At 42.2% G+C, this 14,458-nt stretch overlaps 1 protein-coding gene across 1 annotated transcript; it reads right to left on the bottom strand.

The window, feature by feature from the left end:
* Positions 1-11,914: 11,914 nt before the first annotated feature.
* On the bottom strand, positions 11,915-14,385 carry MOCS3 (molybdenum cofactor synthesis 3). The gene has a single exon (XM_039864626.1). The coding sequence runs from the start codon at positions 14,236-14,238 to the stop codon at positions 12,862-12,864; it is 1,377 nt and encodes a 458-aa protein (XP_039720560.1). The 5' UTR covers positions 14,239-14,385; the 3' UTR covers positions 11,915-12,861.
* Between the last annotated feature and the right edge of the window lie 73 nt (positions 14,386-14,458).

Here is a 14,458-nt window from a genome sequence, read left to right as displayed (position 1 = left end):
TATCTGATAACGCTGGAAGAGGGAAGCTTTAAAAAAAATACCAATGCCTCTGGCTCCTTCAATTCTGGCTTCATCTAGGCTGGAAGAACCGGGCTTTTCAAGGTCCCCAGGTGATTTTATTCTGCAGCCGTGGTAGAGAACACCACACTGGAGAAAGAGTCGTGGCTTCTCTCAACTCTCCCCTCGCTAGGGAGGGAGACTGCCTTTGTCCAGCTGGCCAGTCGAGGAGAAGGAACTGGGATGGTCGCTACGGCCCTTTGCTGTCTCTTTTTTTTTTGAGCTTGGTGGGGGATGTAGTCTGGGGAGCTGACAGGACAGCTTTGTCCCTCAGGTGGGCCTGCAGGCTGGGGCGGTAAGTACATAAGTGCACGTGGGGGTGGTGACAACATATTAGCAAGGTTGGCTGTACCTAAGCACAGTCCCCAAGTAGCTTTCTTAGTTATATAGGTGGAATTTCCACTTCATCTCCCTAAATCTCACAACTTTCTCTCTTGGTTTTGAGTCTCCCCAGAGAAGGAAAGGATGTGAAGAGCTGACACCCTAATTCTCCCAATCTGCCACTTCCCAGGCCTGGCTAATTCATAGTCCTCCTTCTTGTCTTGGCTCAAAGGGCCTTTCCTTCAAGGTGGATGCCATGGCTGTGTATTTTCACAAAACCTTCTACATTTTTTTTCTTTCTGCCAATATCAAAATTGTCATTGACCCAAGCAGGATTCCTCAACCTTGACACAACCGAAATTTGGGTCAGATAAATTCCTGTGGTGAGTCTGTCCTGTGCACTGTGGGTTGTTTAGCAGCTTCCCCAATCCCTACTCACCAGGTGCCCCTCCCCAGGTCTGACCCTCCCCAGTCGTGACCAAAACGTCTCCAGACATCACCAAATATCCCACACGCCATCATTGCGTTCAGGGCCACAGCGCATGTGCAGTCACACAGGGCCCCCGCACGTGGTTTCATTCTTTGCTGTCTCTGTCATGCAATTCTTAATGGGGGTTGAACAAAGGAATTATGCAAATTATGTAGCTGGTTCTGGTGTGGACCTGTTTTGTTTAATGATTCTTTTCCATTATGACATGGATTTGGGGAGTAAAGCATGTACCTACCTTACCACGGCACCCCCAACGATGGCACAGAGAAGGTACTCAAAAAATATTTAAAGACGGCAAGGAGCAAGAGAGAAGCTGAATTAGCCGCCCAGCTAGCCGTGGCCGAGAACAGAAGGGCAGTACAACCCCAGCCGACCCATGTAAGCTGCTCTATTCAATAGCCTTCCTCCCCGAGGCTGCTGGAACATTCTTTCCAACTCCTCATGCGTGTCAAGGGGCAAGTGTACCCTGTGTGGTCTGTGTGTCTTTCCCGTGGCCCTCCATATGCCATGTCAGCTGGACTGAATGGTAATCCCCAGATGTGAGAAGACAAGGCTGGGGAGAGAGTCTTTAGACCCAGTTTCTGAGCTCTACTCACTCAAGGCAGGCCTTCGCTTTGCATTAATTCTGGCCAATTTAGCTTGTGCTCCTGTCGGAAAATCATCTAGGTTGGAATTCTTATAGCTGGATGAGCTGAGGACAGCAGGCCTTAGCTAGTATGACGGGCACTAGGAAAAGGCTGTTTATGGTAAGTCTACTTAAAATGGGGACCCGAATTTCAGAGTCAATATTAGAGGGGGAAAAAGTTTGAGGCTTTATCTTGACAAATAAAAGTAAAATTTATAAAAATAAGCATATTTATGTTTATTGTAGCTTTTTCTTTTAATAATAGCCCAAAACTGAAAATAACCCAGATGAATGATTTAAATAAACTGCATTACAATCCACATCGTGGGTACCACCCAGAAATAAAAAAGAAAGACCGTTGACACACACAACTGTTCAGATGGACCTTGCATTAGTTTCCCAGAATGGCCATCACAAATTCAGTGACTTAAAAATGCAAAAATTCATTCTCATGGTTCTGGAGGCTAGAAATCAGATCCGAATTGTCAGCAAGTTTGATTCCTTCTGGAAGCTTCTGGCTTCCGGTGGCCACCAGCAATTCTTGCCATTCCTCGGCTCGTGGCCACGTGGCTCTAATCTCCACTTCCATCTTCATGCAGACATCCATTCTGTGTCTCTATTTCCAATCTCCTCTCTTTTGTCTTATAAGAACCCCAGTCATAGGCTTTCAGGCCCCCTGTAAATCCAGGGTAATCTTACCGCACGATCCCTACCTTAGTTCCATCTGCAACGAAGGTGACACAGGTTTTGAGGGTTGGGACTTAAGATATTTCTTTTTGGAAAACACTGTTTGGCACACTGTAGACTTCAAGGGAATTACTCTGAGTGAAAAAGAGCCAATCGCTAAAGGTTCCATCCTGTATAATTCCATTTATATAATATTCTTGAAATAAAGAAGTTATTAGTGGTTGCCAGGGGTTGGGGGTGGGGGAGAGCTGGGTGTGGCTACAAAAGGGTCACTTGAGGGAGCCCCGTGATAATGGAATAGTTCTGTATCCTGACTGTGGGTCTATGAATCGACACTTGATAGACTTGTGTAGAGCTATACACACACACAAATCGATGCATGTAGAACTGGTGAAATTTGAATAGATTCTGTGGATTATATTAATGTCATTCCCTTACTTTTGATATTGTAGCATAGTTATGCAAGATGGAAACTTGGAAAGCTGGGAGCAGGTACATGTACTTCATGTACATTTTTTTTTTTTGCAAGAGACTGTGCATGTATAATTACTCCAAAAACTTTTTTAAAAACTAATTTCATTTAATAAAAGTTAAGCTATTGCAAACTACGATCTCATTCTTAGAACAAAGACCAATCAAGACAATTGGGGGGGTGGGTAATTTGTCAATAAAAAACATCCCGTAGCCTGATAAATATTCATTTCACTTTTGTAGCTGAAAGAGGAGAGTCATTTCTGGACATTCGATTTCTGGAATATAATTTCTGGACATTTCTGGAAATTACATGAAGGTTCGTTGACCTTTCTAAAGGTTCGTTGACCTTTCTCTCTTAATGGTTTTCACATCATTCTCCTAAAGCAGCACCCCCAGGGACAGCCCCCAAGTGGATTTCCTCTTGTTTTTGTTTGCCAGGTCTTCGCGTGGTTCATTTGTGGGTTTCAAGTAGTTCTCCAGCAACACGTTTATCGGCGTTACGAAATCGCTCATTGTGAGGTCCGCAGTAGCTTCGATTCTCTGGATGACTGTCGTTGATGAGTCTCTTGCTGTCAGATGTCCCCAGCATCCAGCCCAGCAAATATGCCAGCCCGGAGTAGGGATGGGCATGAGAGGGGATTCGTTTCTGCCTGGCCATTTCGTTACTGAAAAAGTTAGTATCAGGACGACGTCTGTCTCCCTATGCCAACTTGTGGCTGGGGGACCCAGACTTCAGGGGAGGAGCCCCGGAAGAAGACTCTTCTGTGTGCTAAGGGTCCCAAAAATAAAACTCTAGAGGAGAAAAGGTTTCAGTACCTGGCATGCAGAAGAAACTGCAGTATTTACGGAGTGCACATAATGTATTGCAGTCCATTTGGATAAAAACCTCTATGGATAAAGACAAATAATATTCTCTATTTCTCTTTTAAAAAAATAAGTCAAAACAAACACAAGGAGAAATGAAATCTCAAGCACCCACACCAGTCTTTCTCCGTATGTTTCAGCTGCCCGAAGTGTTCATTTCAAAGCTTTCTGGGGACCTGTTGAGTGTCAGGTCCTAGGAGAGAGCTGAGTGAGGGGAGAGGGGCCTGAGACAAGAATCTGAGTACAAGTTGTTGATTTAGGAAGAAGTCCCAGGAAGCTCCAGTAGGGGAATGGAGGAGTGAGACAGGCAAGGGAAAGGAAACGGGGGTATCGATGGCAGTTTGTCACCGTGGACAGCTGGAGCTCAACCCCACTGGGGAGACCTCTGGGAAACTGAACAATGCAGCTCAGAGCTGTCTCACTCCAGAGGCTGGAAGATGGGGAGATTTGTCCACCAACTCCCATCCATCACTGGCTGGGAGCTGCTCTCGCAGCATTCACTTGCGGCATTCCAGTCCAGCTCTGTACACGAGCACGGCTTGAGGACCACGGTTTTCCACTACCCTTAGAACAAGATCCAGACTCCTTGCCACAGCCCACTGTGCCTGCACTATCTGGTCCTGTCTTCCTCTTCCTCCTATTCGTTCTGCTCCAGCCTTACCTGGCTCCTCTTGGCTCTTCCAGCTTCAGACCCTTTGCACTTGCTGTTCCCACTGCCTAGAAAGCTCTTTCCCCAACTCGATTCATGCCTCCTGCCATCTCCCCCTTCATGCCTCTTACTTTAAATGACCCCATATCAGAGGTCTTCTCTGGCCGCCACCTCAGCCATGATTCCTTTTCAGAGAATCGCATTGTGCGATGGCATATTTGATTACTTGTCGTCTCTCTTCTCCACTAGAATGTGAGCCTGAGTGGACAGAACCCATATCTGTTTCCAGGCACCGCCACCTACCCATTCTTAATACCTGTGAGGTATTTCCAAAATGAATCAGCCGCGTTCCTCTGACATGACCCAAATGACCTCCCTGTCGCATGTCCTCTATAAACACACAGGTTCTAGTTCTAATAAAGTGGATGTGAACAAACGGAGCTTCTGTGCTGGCTCAGGGTTACCAGGCATACAGTCATGGGCAGACGCTTCTCTGCAGAAGAGCGGGCACACGAGAGTAAAATATACAGCTACCACTGATTAATTCAATAGTGCTCGGAGCCTTTCTAAAAAACTCTTTAATGTTCCAAAGAGTTTTTCTGCCTAACTCTTCGGAAGAGAGAGCAAAAATAAAGATAAATTAGGGGTGGGGGGGTGGGGGGAGTGGCAACAAGACTGCTTGCCCTCCCTTTTGTTGGAAAAAATGAAGGCAAATAAAAAATGTGAAAGAGAATAGAGTACCTCTCATTCAATAGTTCTTGTCTATTATTAGCAAACTAATTTGTGATCTTGGTCCAGGAGATCAATTTTTTAAGGTGGTGAAATTCAACAGAAATTGTTATTTTTACTGTTTTCTCTTTTTTTTCCTTGGAATTCAGGTGTACCTAATTGGATTAATCATAATGGTTTGTGACATATTCTCATCATTGGTAGTGTATGATCTGCTCTATTTAGTAAGTTATTTTTAATAATGTAACATTAGCCACAAATTCACCACCAAACAGATTAACCACCATCATATGGGGATCATAATAACATGCATCTAACCACATGGTTCCCCCTTTCCATCCCTTCCCCACTTTCATGCAAGGTCATCGTGTCCTGAGTCCAGTGTTCAACTTTCCTTTTTATATCTCTTATTAGATGTGAGAGTTTCTAATACCAAAACTTCAAAATTGGCTTGGACCTGGAAAAATGTTAGGTGCTAAAGCCATCTGACTTTCAGAAATTCAACCAAGGTAAACCAGTTCCCGTGATACGCTTGCCTTCAATTCAGGAATCTCAAGTGTGAAATTATATCACAAATATGTACACAGAGAATCTTAAATAAAACAGTATAGGCAACCCATCCATCAGGAATAAAGAATATGTGTCAGAAATATCCAAACTTAGCTAATGGTCTAGGTGTCCCAAGTGCCCATCTACTCTGAAAAAAAAAAAAAGACCAAAAAACACACTGAAGTGAGTCTGAACCTATCAGGAAACCAACAAAAATGGACCAAGAGGATCTAAGCCTCATTAAACTGGCAATTCATCGTACCCACAATGTCTCACCATGGCTCCTAAGAAAAAGGTATTCTGATGACCATCGGGACACATGAAATACTTGGAAACAGCTGAAAACTGCACCTCGTCTACAATAGAATCTTTTATAACATGCTCGACAGGGGCGAGAGAGCCTGATCCCATTAGTGACAAGAGGATTCCACTTTGAGACCAAGGCTCCCTGACAACTAGGCTATTTCAGGGAACTCAATTATTGGTAAGGACATATAACCGGAGCCAATGAACAAGAGATAGTTCCTTTTATCTCAGAGTTGTTAAAGGATTAAATGGAATAATGTAGGTGGGAACGGGCTCTGTAAATTACACGTATAAAGTTGTAAAATGAGCTATGAACACTCGGCAGGTTGGCCCCATATCCTAATTATCTTGTATCCCCAGAACATGACCAAATGCCTAGTACCTAGTACACTTTCAATAAATGTCTGAAGAATGAACTAATTCAAAACTCTTTTGCTAAAGAATACAGATTTTCCCCCCTGAGTGGCCTTTCTTAACCAGATTCATCGATAAGAATGAAACATACAACTCAGTGGGAAAATGAGCTAAGAATAAACAGTATTTTTATTTGAAAAGATGTTTAAGCATCTGAAAAACTGTTCAAACGTACTTATAATAAAAATGTAAATTAATACAATGAGATTTTTTTTTTTTTTTAACCATCAGAATGGCCACAATCTAGAAGTTTGAAAAGACTATGCTGGCTAATGTATTGGGAAATAGCCTTTCTTAGGTGTGTCGATGTACATTAACATATTTAGCATGGCCCACTCAAAATTTGAACCGGACACATACTTTGACACAATTCCATTTCAAGGACTTTATCCTACAGATACTCTCTCACAAGCAACCCTAGAACCATGTTGGGCACATACTAAGCCCTTTATTAGTATTTGTTAAATGTATTTGTACAAAGACATAAATATTAAGATATTTTTTGAAGCACTATCACTCATAGTGAAAAGACTATAAAAATCCTAAATGTCCTTCAGCAAGAGAACAAATTAAAAAAATGATAGGGCTTGTACATCATGACATTCTGATTGCTGGTTAAAAAGAATGAGGCTGATCTGCATGAACTGAGAGCAAATGGAACCATAGCCAATATAGACTACTTTTCTAAAAAACGGAGTATAGCAACAGTGTAAGTGTCATTTGTATGAAAAAGGCATATGTACAAATATGCATGTATGAGAACATAATAAAACTGGTTATAGAGGTTGTCTCTGGTGAGGAAACTGAAGAAATGGGGATTAGAAGTGAAAAGGAAGACCTGTGCTTCTGTATACACTATTTTTGTTATGTTTTTAAACTTTTAATTTTGAAATAATTCTAGAGTTGCAAAAAATAGTAGAGTTCCTGTTTGCCCTTCACCCAGTTTCTCTTATATCTATGGTGAACTTATTAAAACTAAGAAATTAACATTAGTACAATACTCCAAACCACAGACTTTGTTCGGATTGCCCCCATTTTTCCACTAATATCCTTTTTCTGTTCCAGGATTTAATCCAGATACCACATTGCATTTCGTGTATATACTTTCAAGCTATAGGATTTTACCATACGTATGAATTACTTTTTAAAACCAAGCATATTTTAAAACTAAATGAATAATCATAATGTTCATATGATGCTGATGCTTCAAAGGCATATTTTTCTTTTTAAAATTAGAAGTAAATGTTTAAAAAGATACAAATCTTTTTCAGATAATCATTATGGATCATCTTTCACATTTTTTTAAACTTAATCTATTTACCACACTTTTTCTTGCTGTTATTAGAGATTAATTTATGAGTGTAATTCAGCCTAAAACACCGGAGGTGCAAATTTCCAAAAGAATCATTTGTAAACTCTCATTTTCATCACTTACACTCTTCCATCTTCACTCTGATTATCTATTATGCAGGTACATTTTTCTAAGAAATTACATTCAATCACCAATTCACAAGAACACTAGATAGATTGACTGGTAGCTCATATAGCACCCAATTCCAACTTTTCAGTCTTTAGAAAAATATCAATCTCAAACCACTTTCCATGATATTAAATTTATATGACATTAAAGTGAGCACAAACTATACTTCTCTGCAAAACTTTACCATCTTTACCAAGATGATTAGCCTTTAAACTCAGTATAAATGAAACCCCCAAAATCCAGGTGTTAACAAATTGTTAACTCAGCTACCTCCCAACACTCAGCTACTCCCATGTCCACCAAATTGAGTAAGATCCAAATCATGTGTTTCTTTCTATTTAAGCCTAAAGTCTTTATCCAGACACGGGTATGTTTTTATTGGTGAAGTTTCAGCATTTTTAAATTCATTTTCAACATTTAAAAATTAAATTTTACAGAAAACTCCAACTGTTCAGATTTTCTTAAAATAGGGCAAGATTTGGCAACACTGTACCAATAGTCCTGCATGGCAAAGTTGGCTGTGTGGTAGCTTTAGATATGCCAGATGTCCCCAGTTCACCATGGTGCCTTGCTGGTCACCTTTCTTTATTTCTTTATTCGCCTAGTCCCCTGTAGTGATTGAGTTTGCAAATTCCTCTGAGCTTTGTGCAAAATAGATACTTAATGAGTGTTCATATGTCATCCAGAGAAATTTGTCATCTAAAAGTCTTATTTTCCTCCACAGCTCTCAAGAATACCGAAAGACATATTTATACTTACCAAAAATTTCTTGAGGTGGTAATTCCTGGTATACATAGGAATTGCTTTTGTTTTATCTTCAGACCTAAGATAGATAGTGCTCTTGGTACTCGATGATGCAATTGATGGTGTGTGTGTGTGTGTGTGTGTGTGTGTGTGTGTGTGTGTGTGTGTGTTCCTGAAAAACTATATATTTGATGGAAAGATTGCTTGACTAACATGGCAGCACTGGAGACAGTAAAATTTGAATTGTATTTGGTGGAAGAAATTGTCTAGAAGTGTAGCTTCCTCAAATCTGCAGGGGAGGCTGGGAAAGAGTCTGACAGTTTCAGCCCTGCCAGTAAGGAAGCGGGTAGGAGTGGGGATGCTGTTGGGTAGACAGCCCAGAGTCTACTGCAGGTGACAACTAAGTCAAAATTGTAAAAACACTGCCTCTCTTTGCTCTTACACGTAGCAAGTCTTGCTTGAGAGTTTTATTGTACTTAAGAGTCAAGCATTTCAACTCCCCTGCACTTTGGTCCGTTAAATTCCAATTCATTTCAGGCCTCCCTCATCTAGAAGCATCGGGTAAAGAGAATACTGCTAATTAAAAATTATGCCAAAAACAAATTCCATCAGTGTCACCCTACGCTGGCACCTTTTTAAACAAGGCGTCACCAAAAAGGGAAATTTAAAAATATAAGCCTTTTCTCTTTCCTTATCTTCAGCCACCTATCTAACAGATGGCATTAACAGGAACAAAACACCTAGATAATTCACAACTTGGTTTTTTAATTTTTGAATAATTGGACTAAAGATTAGAAACCTGAATTAGTGCCAGTATATAGGACTTTATAGTAAACCATACATCTGTACAGTTATATCTAAATTTATAGCTATCCTATTTATCGCCCAAATTCTAGGCTGGTTTAAATAACTTTTCTCTCACATCCCGAGCAGTTTAGAAATTATACTTCATCAAAAGTATGTATTAACCTTTTTACCGTTTTATTTTCAAAATACTTTCCCACTCCTGCACCACAGTAGTTTTCCTAATATTCCAAATGAACTCCAGAATTATCCTGAAACTTTAATCAGGCACATGATTTCAAGTGATGAGATTTCACTGCCACCTGGGCAGGGCCACCTCATGTCATATGTGGAACCCTGAGAAGATACGACCTATAAAAGCTAAGAAATCTTCTCCTGATTAGAGCAAACTGGGCCATGTACCTGGCCTAAGTTTCTAAAGGGATCTTCTGTTGCTGTGGAGGGAGCAGCTAATTAAAAATAAGTTTAAAAACAGAATAAAACTAACCCTCCCCATGGGAACTCTCAGACCTTTTCCCTTTTTTGACCCCACTCTTGGCAACCCTTCTAGTTACCAACTGCGACTCCTTATGCTGAGAGTTGACTTCTCACTTTCCTTGACCAAAGTGGCTCATTATCAACTGGACATTACCTATGTGACACACTGGTGTCAGAGGGTTCCTTCCTAAGAGAGAAGTCTGTAAACCAAGTATATCAGAGTACATTTCTATTGCATCTGAAATGCAAGCTCTTTCCATTCTGAGATTATCGGGGTATATTTTTTCAACAATGGAAACAAATAAAGCAATTACAACGTTTTTACTGAGGGTCAGCATAGTGTTCAGGGCACTGGCACTTCAGCCAGACATCTAGGTTCAAATCTCGAATCGTGTAGTAAGTGCTCAATAAATGTTAGCTGTTATTTTACTTGGAATACACTCAATTCCTGGTCTACAGCCTACATGATATAGTCTCTCTCTCAAACTTTACCTTGTTCTACTGTCCCAGGTTGTTCACAACCTGACGATTTGCCTCTTCAGTGTCTTGATCATTCCAAGTTCATTTGCCTCAAGGTCTCTTCCACTTGCTTTTCTCCCAGTATGGGATATTCTCCCAGATCTAACTGGCTCCTCACCATTATTTTGAGTTTAATGGCAACCTTTCTCCTAGAGGCTTCCTCTAATTAGCCTATCCAAAATAGCTTCTCCTTCCTCACACCAAAACCTCAGCTTAATTTCTTTTATGGCACTTATCACTAATTTACTTGATTTGTCTCCCCCATTCAAATGTGAACTCCACAATAGGAAATCTCTTGTTCATCTTTATCCCAGATCTTAGAATGATAACTGGTACATTTAAGGCACTTATTTGTAAAATGAAAAGGGAAACATTTTCAAGTCTAAATCCCATCTAAATGTAAAACCTAGCCACGATGCCCAGAGAAAACAGGATTTCAAAGAATAAGATCTGGGTCCTCTAGTAGACACCTGTCACATTCTTCACAGCTCTTTTTGAAAAAAAAAATCTTTCATTAGAGAAAATCCCAGATGATGAGTTCTGTCTCCCTATTGTAGATGTCAGAACTCCAATTCCCAGCTGCTCTTGCAGCTAATATGTAGGTGTGTGACTAGGCTGTACCTACCAGGCACATCCTCATAAGACTGACTCACAGAAGAACATAGGCGACACTGCTTCCCGCAGTCTGGGCTGTAGACGAGTGTTGGGCTTTCTGGGAGAGCAGTACAGCTAGGTGAAGTGAGACTAGTGAGGCTCTGCTGGCAGTTCCCTTTGGTACTCATGAGACCACTTCTGTGCATGGATTTGAGCATCGTTTCTGAAAGTACAACCTCAGTGACAACCAGGTTTGCAGGAACGACCAAAACTGCCCGACTGCCTAACTTTAAGACGTTAGTCTCTATGATATGAATAGTTCTTATATCTGTTCACTTGTTTGCTGAGAGTAAGATACAGTCCAGCCATCTTTGTTTTCCACTCCGGGTCTCAAATTTATTTCTACAACTTGAGAGAAACGGTTATATGAAACCCGCTCCATCTTTGTAACAGAGAAAAGCCTATACGTATTTTAAAAATGAGTTATGTTTCAGTTAAGAAGTGATGACTATCTTAACTTTGAATTTGTTAAATAATCCATTCATAATAAAACAAGAATCCGTATCAGAGTTTGAAAACTGGTAAGTAAATCTGATCTGTAGAGGGTTTTGTCTGGCCCATGTGTTTTTAAGCTTCTTTTAATTTTTGCAGCCAGAGATACAAAGATTTATTTCACATTTACATTTGTGATTTCTAATGATTACAGGCCTGCATGTAACAGTTAGAGAGCAGTGGCCTTCTGACATGCCATTTCCTCTGCAATTTGCCACTGATACATACTCACATGCCAAATTTCTTTAAATTTTGTTGTATATATTGGAAATTGTGCAGAGTATCTGCCATTTCATGAAAATGTTTAAAAAACATGAAAACATCTACATTTTTCACTGTTATAAAACACTGGACTAAAACAGATTAAATCAAAATAATAAAGGCAAATTAAAGGGGAGGGTGGAGAATTGGTCGGTGGGTACAAAGTTTCAGTCACGGAGGATCGGCATTCTGGGATCTGCAGCACAGCACGTGCAGGTGGCTGACAATACTGTACTGTACACTTGGAAACTGCTGGGTAAATATTTATGTCGGTTTTTTTCCCCACAGTAAAAAAAAAAATCAATGTAACTCACAACATTAACAGAAGAAGTACATAATTTAATAAATATAGAGAAAGCATTTGAAGAATTTAATGATAACACTTAGCAAACTATAAACAGAAGGAAATTTCTTTAATCTGATTAAGGGTATTATTAATCCACAGCAAAGCAACAAGTAATACTAGTCAAATAGTCTTTCCCAGGTGATTGAGGAGATAAGAATGTCCACTATTCTCCTTTAATTCAATACTGATTTTGGGGTCCAAAGTAGATCAACCATAATGTACAGTTTAGAAATGGTCTACGTGCACAGCATAAGGTGCAACCTAGAAAAGCTAACTTTGAGGAAAAAATCAGCAATTTATTCGAGAAATTGACAGGCTACAAAAGTGGCTTCATCTTGCTAACCTGTGAATATTTCACTTTATTAATTCAAAATATCTAACAGAATGACCACTTCCCAGGTAATTAGAACAATTTACATTTTAAACACTTACTTCTGTAAGATATATTCTATCATTTGAATTAGAAATATACTAGACCCAAAGAATGTCAGTAAACAATAACTGACCTTAAGTATACCATCCGTGATCAATTTGGTAAGACTAAGTTTACTACAACTTAATTCCAGACATAAAATAGACTATTTAGAGAGCTTTTTGACTAGGAAAGGTGGGGGACAAAAAAGCAGGACAGGCAAATGACCTGCAGTTTAAAACACAAAATCCTGTCATATTATATCTCACATATTCAAGACACCCTTCAGTGCTGAAAACACAAGACAGTTCCCAGTATCATAACCCACTAATGGCTATGCCATCCAATAAATTATGGTTAAAAAGCCCCTTATGAAAAGGAGTCCATGTATTCACAAATGTTGTAAAATCCGTCTCTTCTGTACATTACTGAAAAAAATGCAAGTAATATATATTGAGGGTAAAATGACAATCCACAACTTTCTCAGGGTAGACAATGCACACCACCTCAGTACTGCGGAAACGTCCCATCGATTTTGGTGGCCCAGGCCATGAGGCCGCCCACGACATCCTGAAATGTTGAAGAGTCTAGTTGTCGGGCTGCTGTCAAGGACTGCAGGATCCTCACGGCCTTCTGGGAGTCATTGCCAAGCTTGCAAATCACATAAATGGGAAGAGCTACTCCTTCGTGTGCGCCCTGCTTCCCTTTCTGGATTGCTTCTCCTAAGAGTTTCAGACTCTCCGTATCCCTCCGTTCCAAATGTTTTAAAGGGATGTGTAGGGCATGAGGCAAACGACAGATGTCCGCTTCCACTTGAGGCCTGACGTCCAGCAACAGGTGGGGTGACCCAGAATCCAGAAGTCGCTTATAGTCGGTGACAGAAACTCGCTCCTCTGGGCTCAGCAACTGCAGGGAGCGGCACTTATCGGTGGCTGAGCAGCCACAGAAAGCTTCATAGTCCTGCAGGTCAGTCACGGTGGGCCGCTCCCCGCAAGCGGCACAGTCGGGCCTGCGGCTCCGCAGCTGAATACAGCGGAAACGTCCTCTGAGGGCATCAAAGAGCAACAGGCTGCCACTGTAGGAGGGGCCCAGACCCGCAGCGATCTTCAACACTTCCAGCGCCTGCAGGCATCCCAGGACCCCAGTAACGACACCGAGCACCCCGCCGTCCGCGCAGTTGGTCACCGTTTCAGCCGGAGGTGGCTGGGGGAATACGCAGCGATAGCAAGGCCCGCCCTCGTAGTGGTAGACTGTGATCTGGCCCTCGAAGCGCAGCGCGCTGGCCGACACGAGGGGCCGGCCGGCTAGCACACATGCGTCGTTAACCAGGTAGCGAGTGGGCACGTTGTCAGAGCAGTCAGCCACCACGTCATAGCGGCGGACTAGGTCTAGTGCGGTGGCTGGCGTAAGCGCCTGGGCGTACGGCACGCACTCCACGGCCGAATTGAGACGGCGCAGCGAGGCGGCGGCAGAAAAGACCTTGGCCTGGCCGGCCAGTGCCTCGCCATGCAGCACTTGGCGGGGCAGGTTGCTCATTTCTACTACGTCGTAGTCCACAAGGCCCAGGCGGCCTACGCCGGCCGCGGCCAGGTACTGCGCCAGTGGGCAGCCGAGCCCTCCGCAGCCCACGATTAGCACCGACGCGGTCGCCAGGCGCAGCTGTCCGTGCACGCCCAACTCAGGCAGCACGAGCTGCCGGCTGTAGCGCAGAATCTCATCTCGGGACAGGGCGGCCTTCGCCGGCAGGGGCGACACCGGAACCAGCAGCTCTGGCTCCTGCTCCGCCAAAAGGGCCGCCGCCAGCCTCTGCTTGAGAGAACCCAGCTCTTTCTCACGCTGGGCAACTTCAGCTTGCAAGGCGAGTACTTCCTCCCTGGTAGCCATGGCGGCCTCTTCAGGAAGTTGTCTTGAAAGGCATTTCCTCTTCCGGCTTACCGTCTCCTAGCGACTGGAATAAACTAAAAAACTTTCTGAAGCTTTGGAAAATGTGGTAAATATATGTATTTTTTGAAGCAACCGTCAGATTCAACTTTAAAGATTCATAAGTCCTGAATATTTCCAATAGAACCGTACAGAGGGCCTTAGGAGAACTACCACCAGCCAT

The sequence above is a fragment of the Pteropus medius genome, unplaced genomic scaffold (genome assembly GCF_902729225.1).
Source record: "Pteropus medius unplaced genomic scaffold, Ma_sr-lr_union100, whole genome shotgun sequence".
NCBI lineage: Eukaryota > Metazoa > Chordata > Mammalia > Chiroptera > Pteropodidae > Pteropus > Pteropus medius.
The sequence above is the reverse complement of the archived record's forward strand: the minus strand, read 5'-3'. Positions and strand labels throughout refer to the sequence as shown.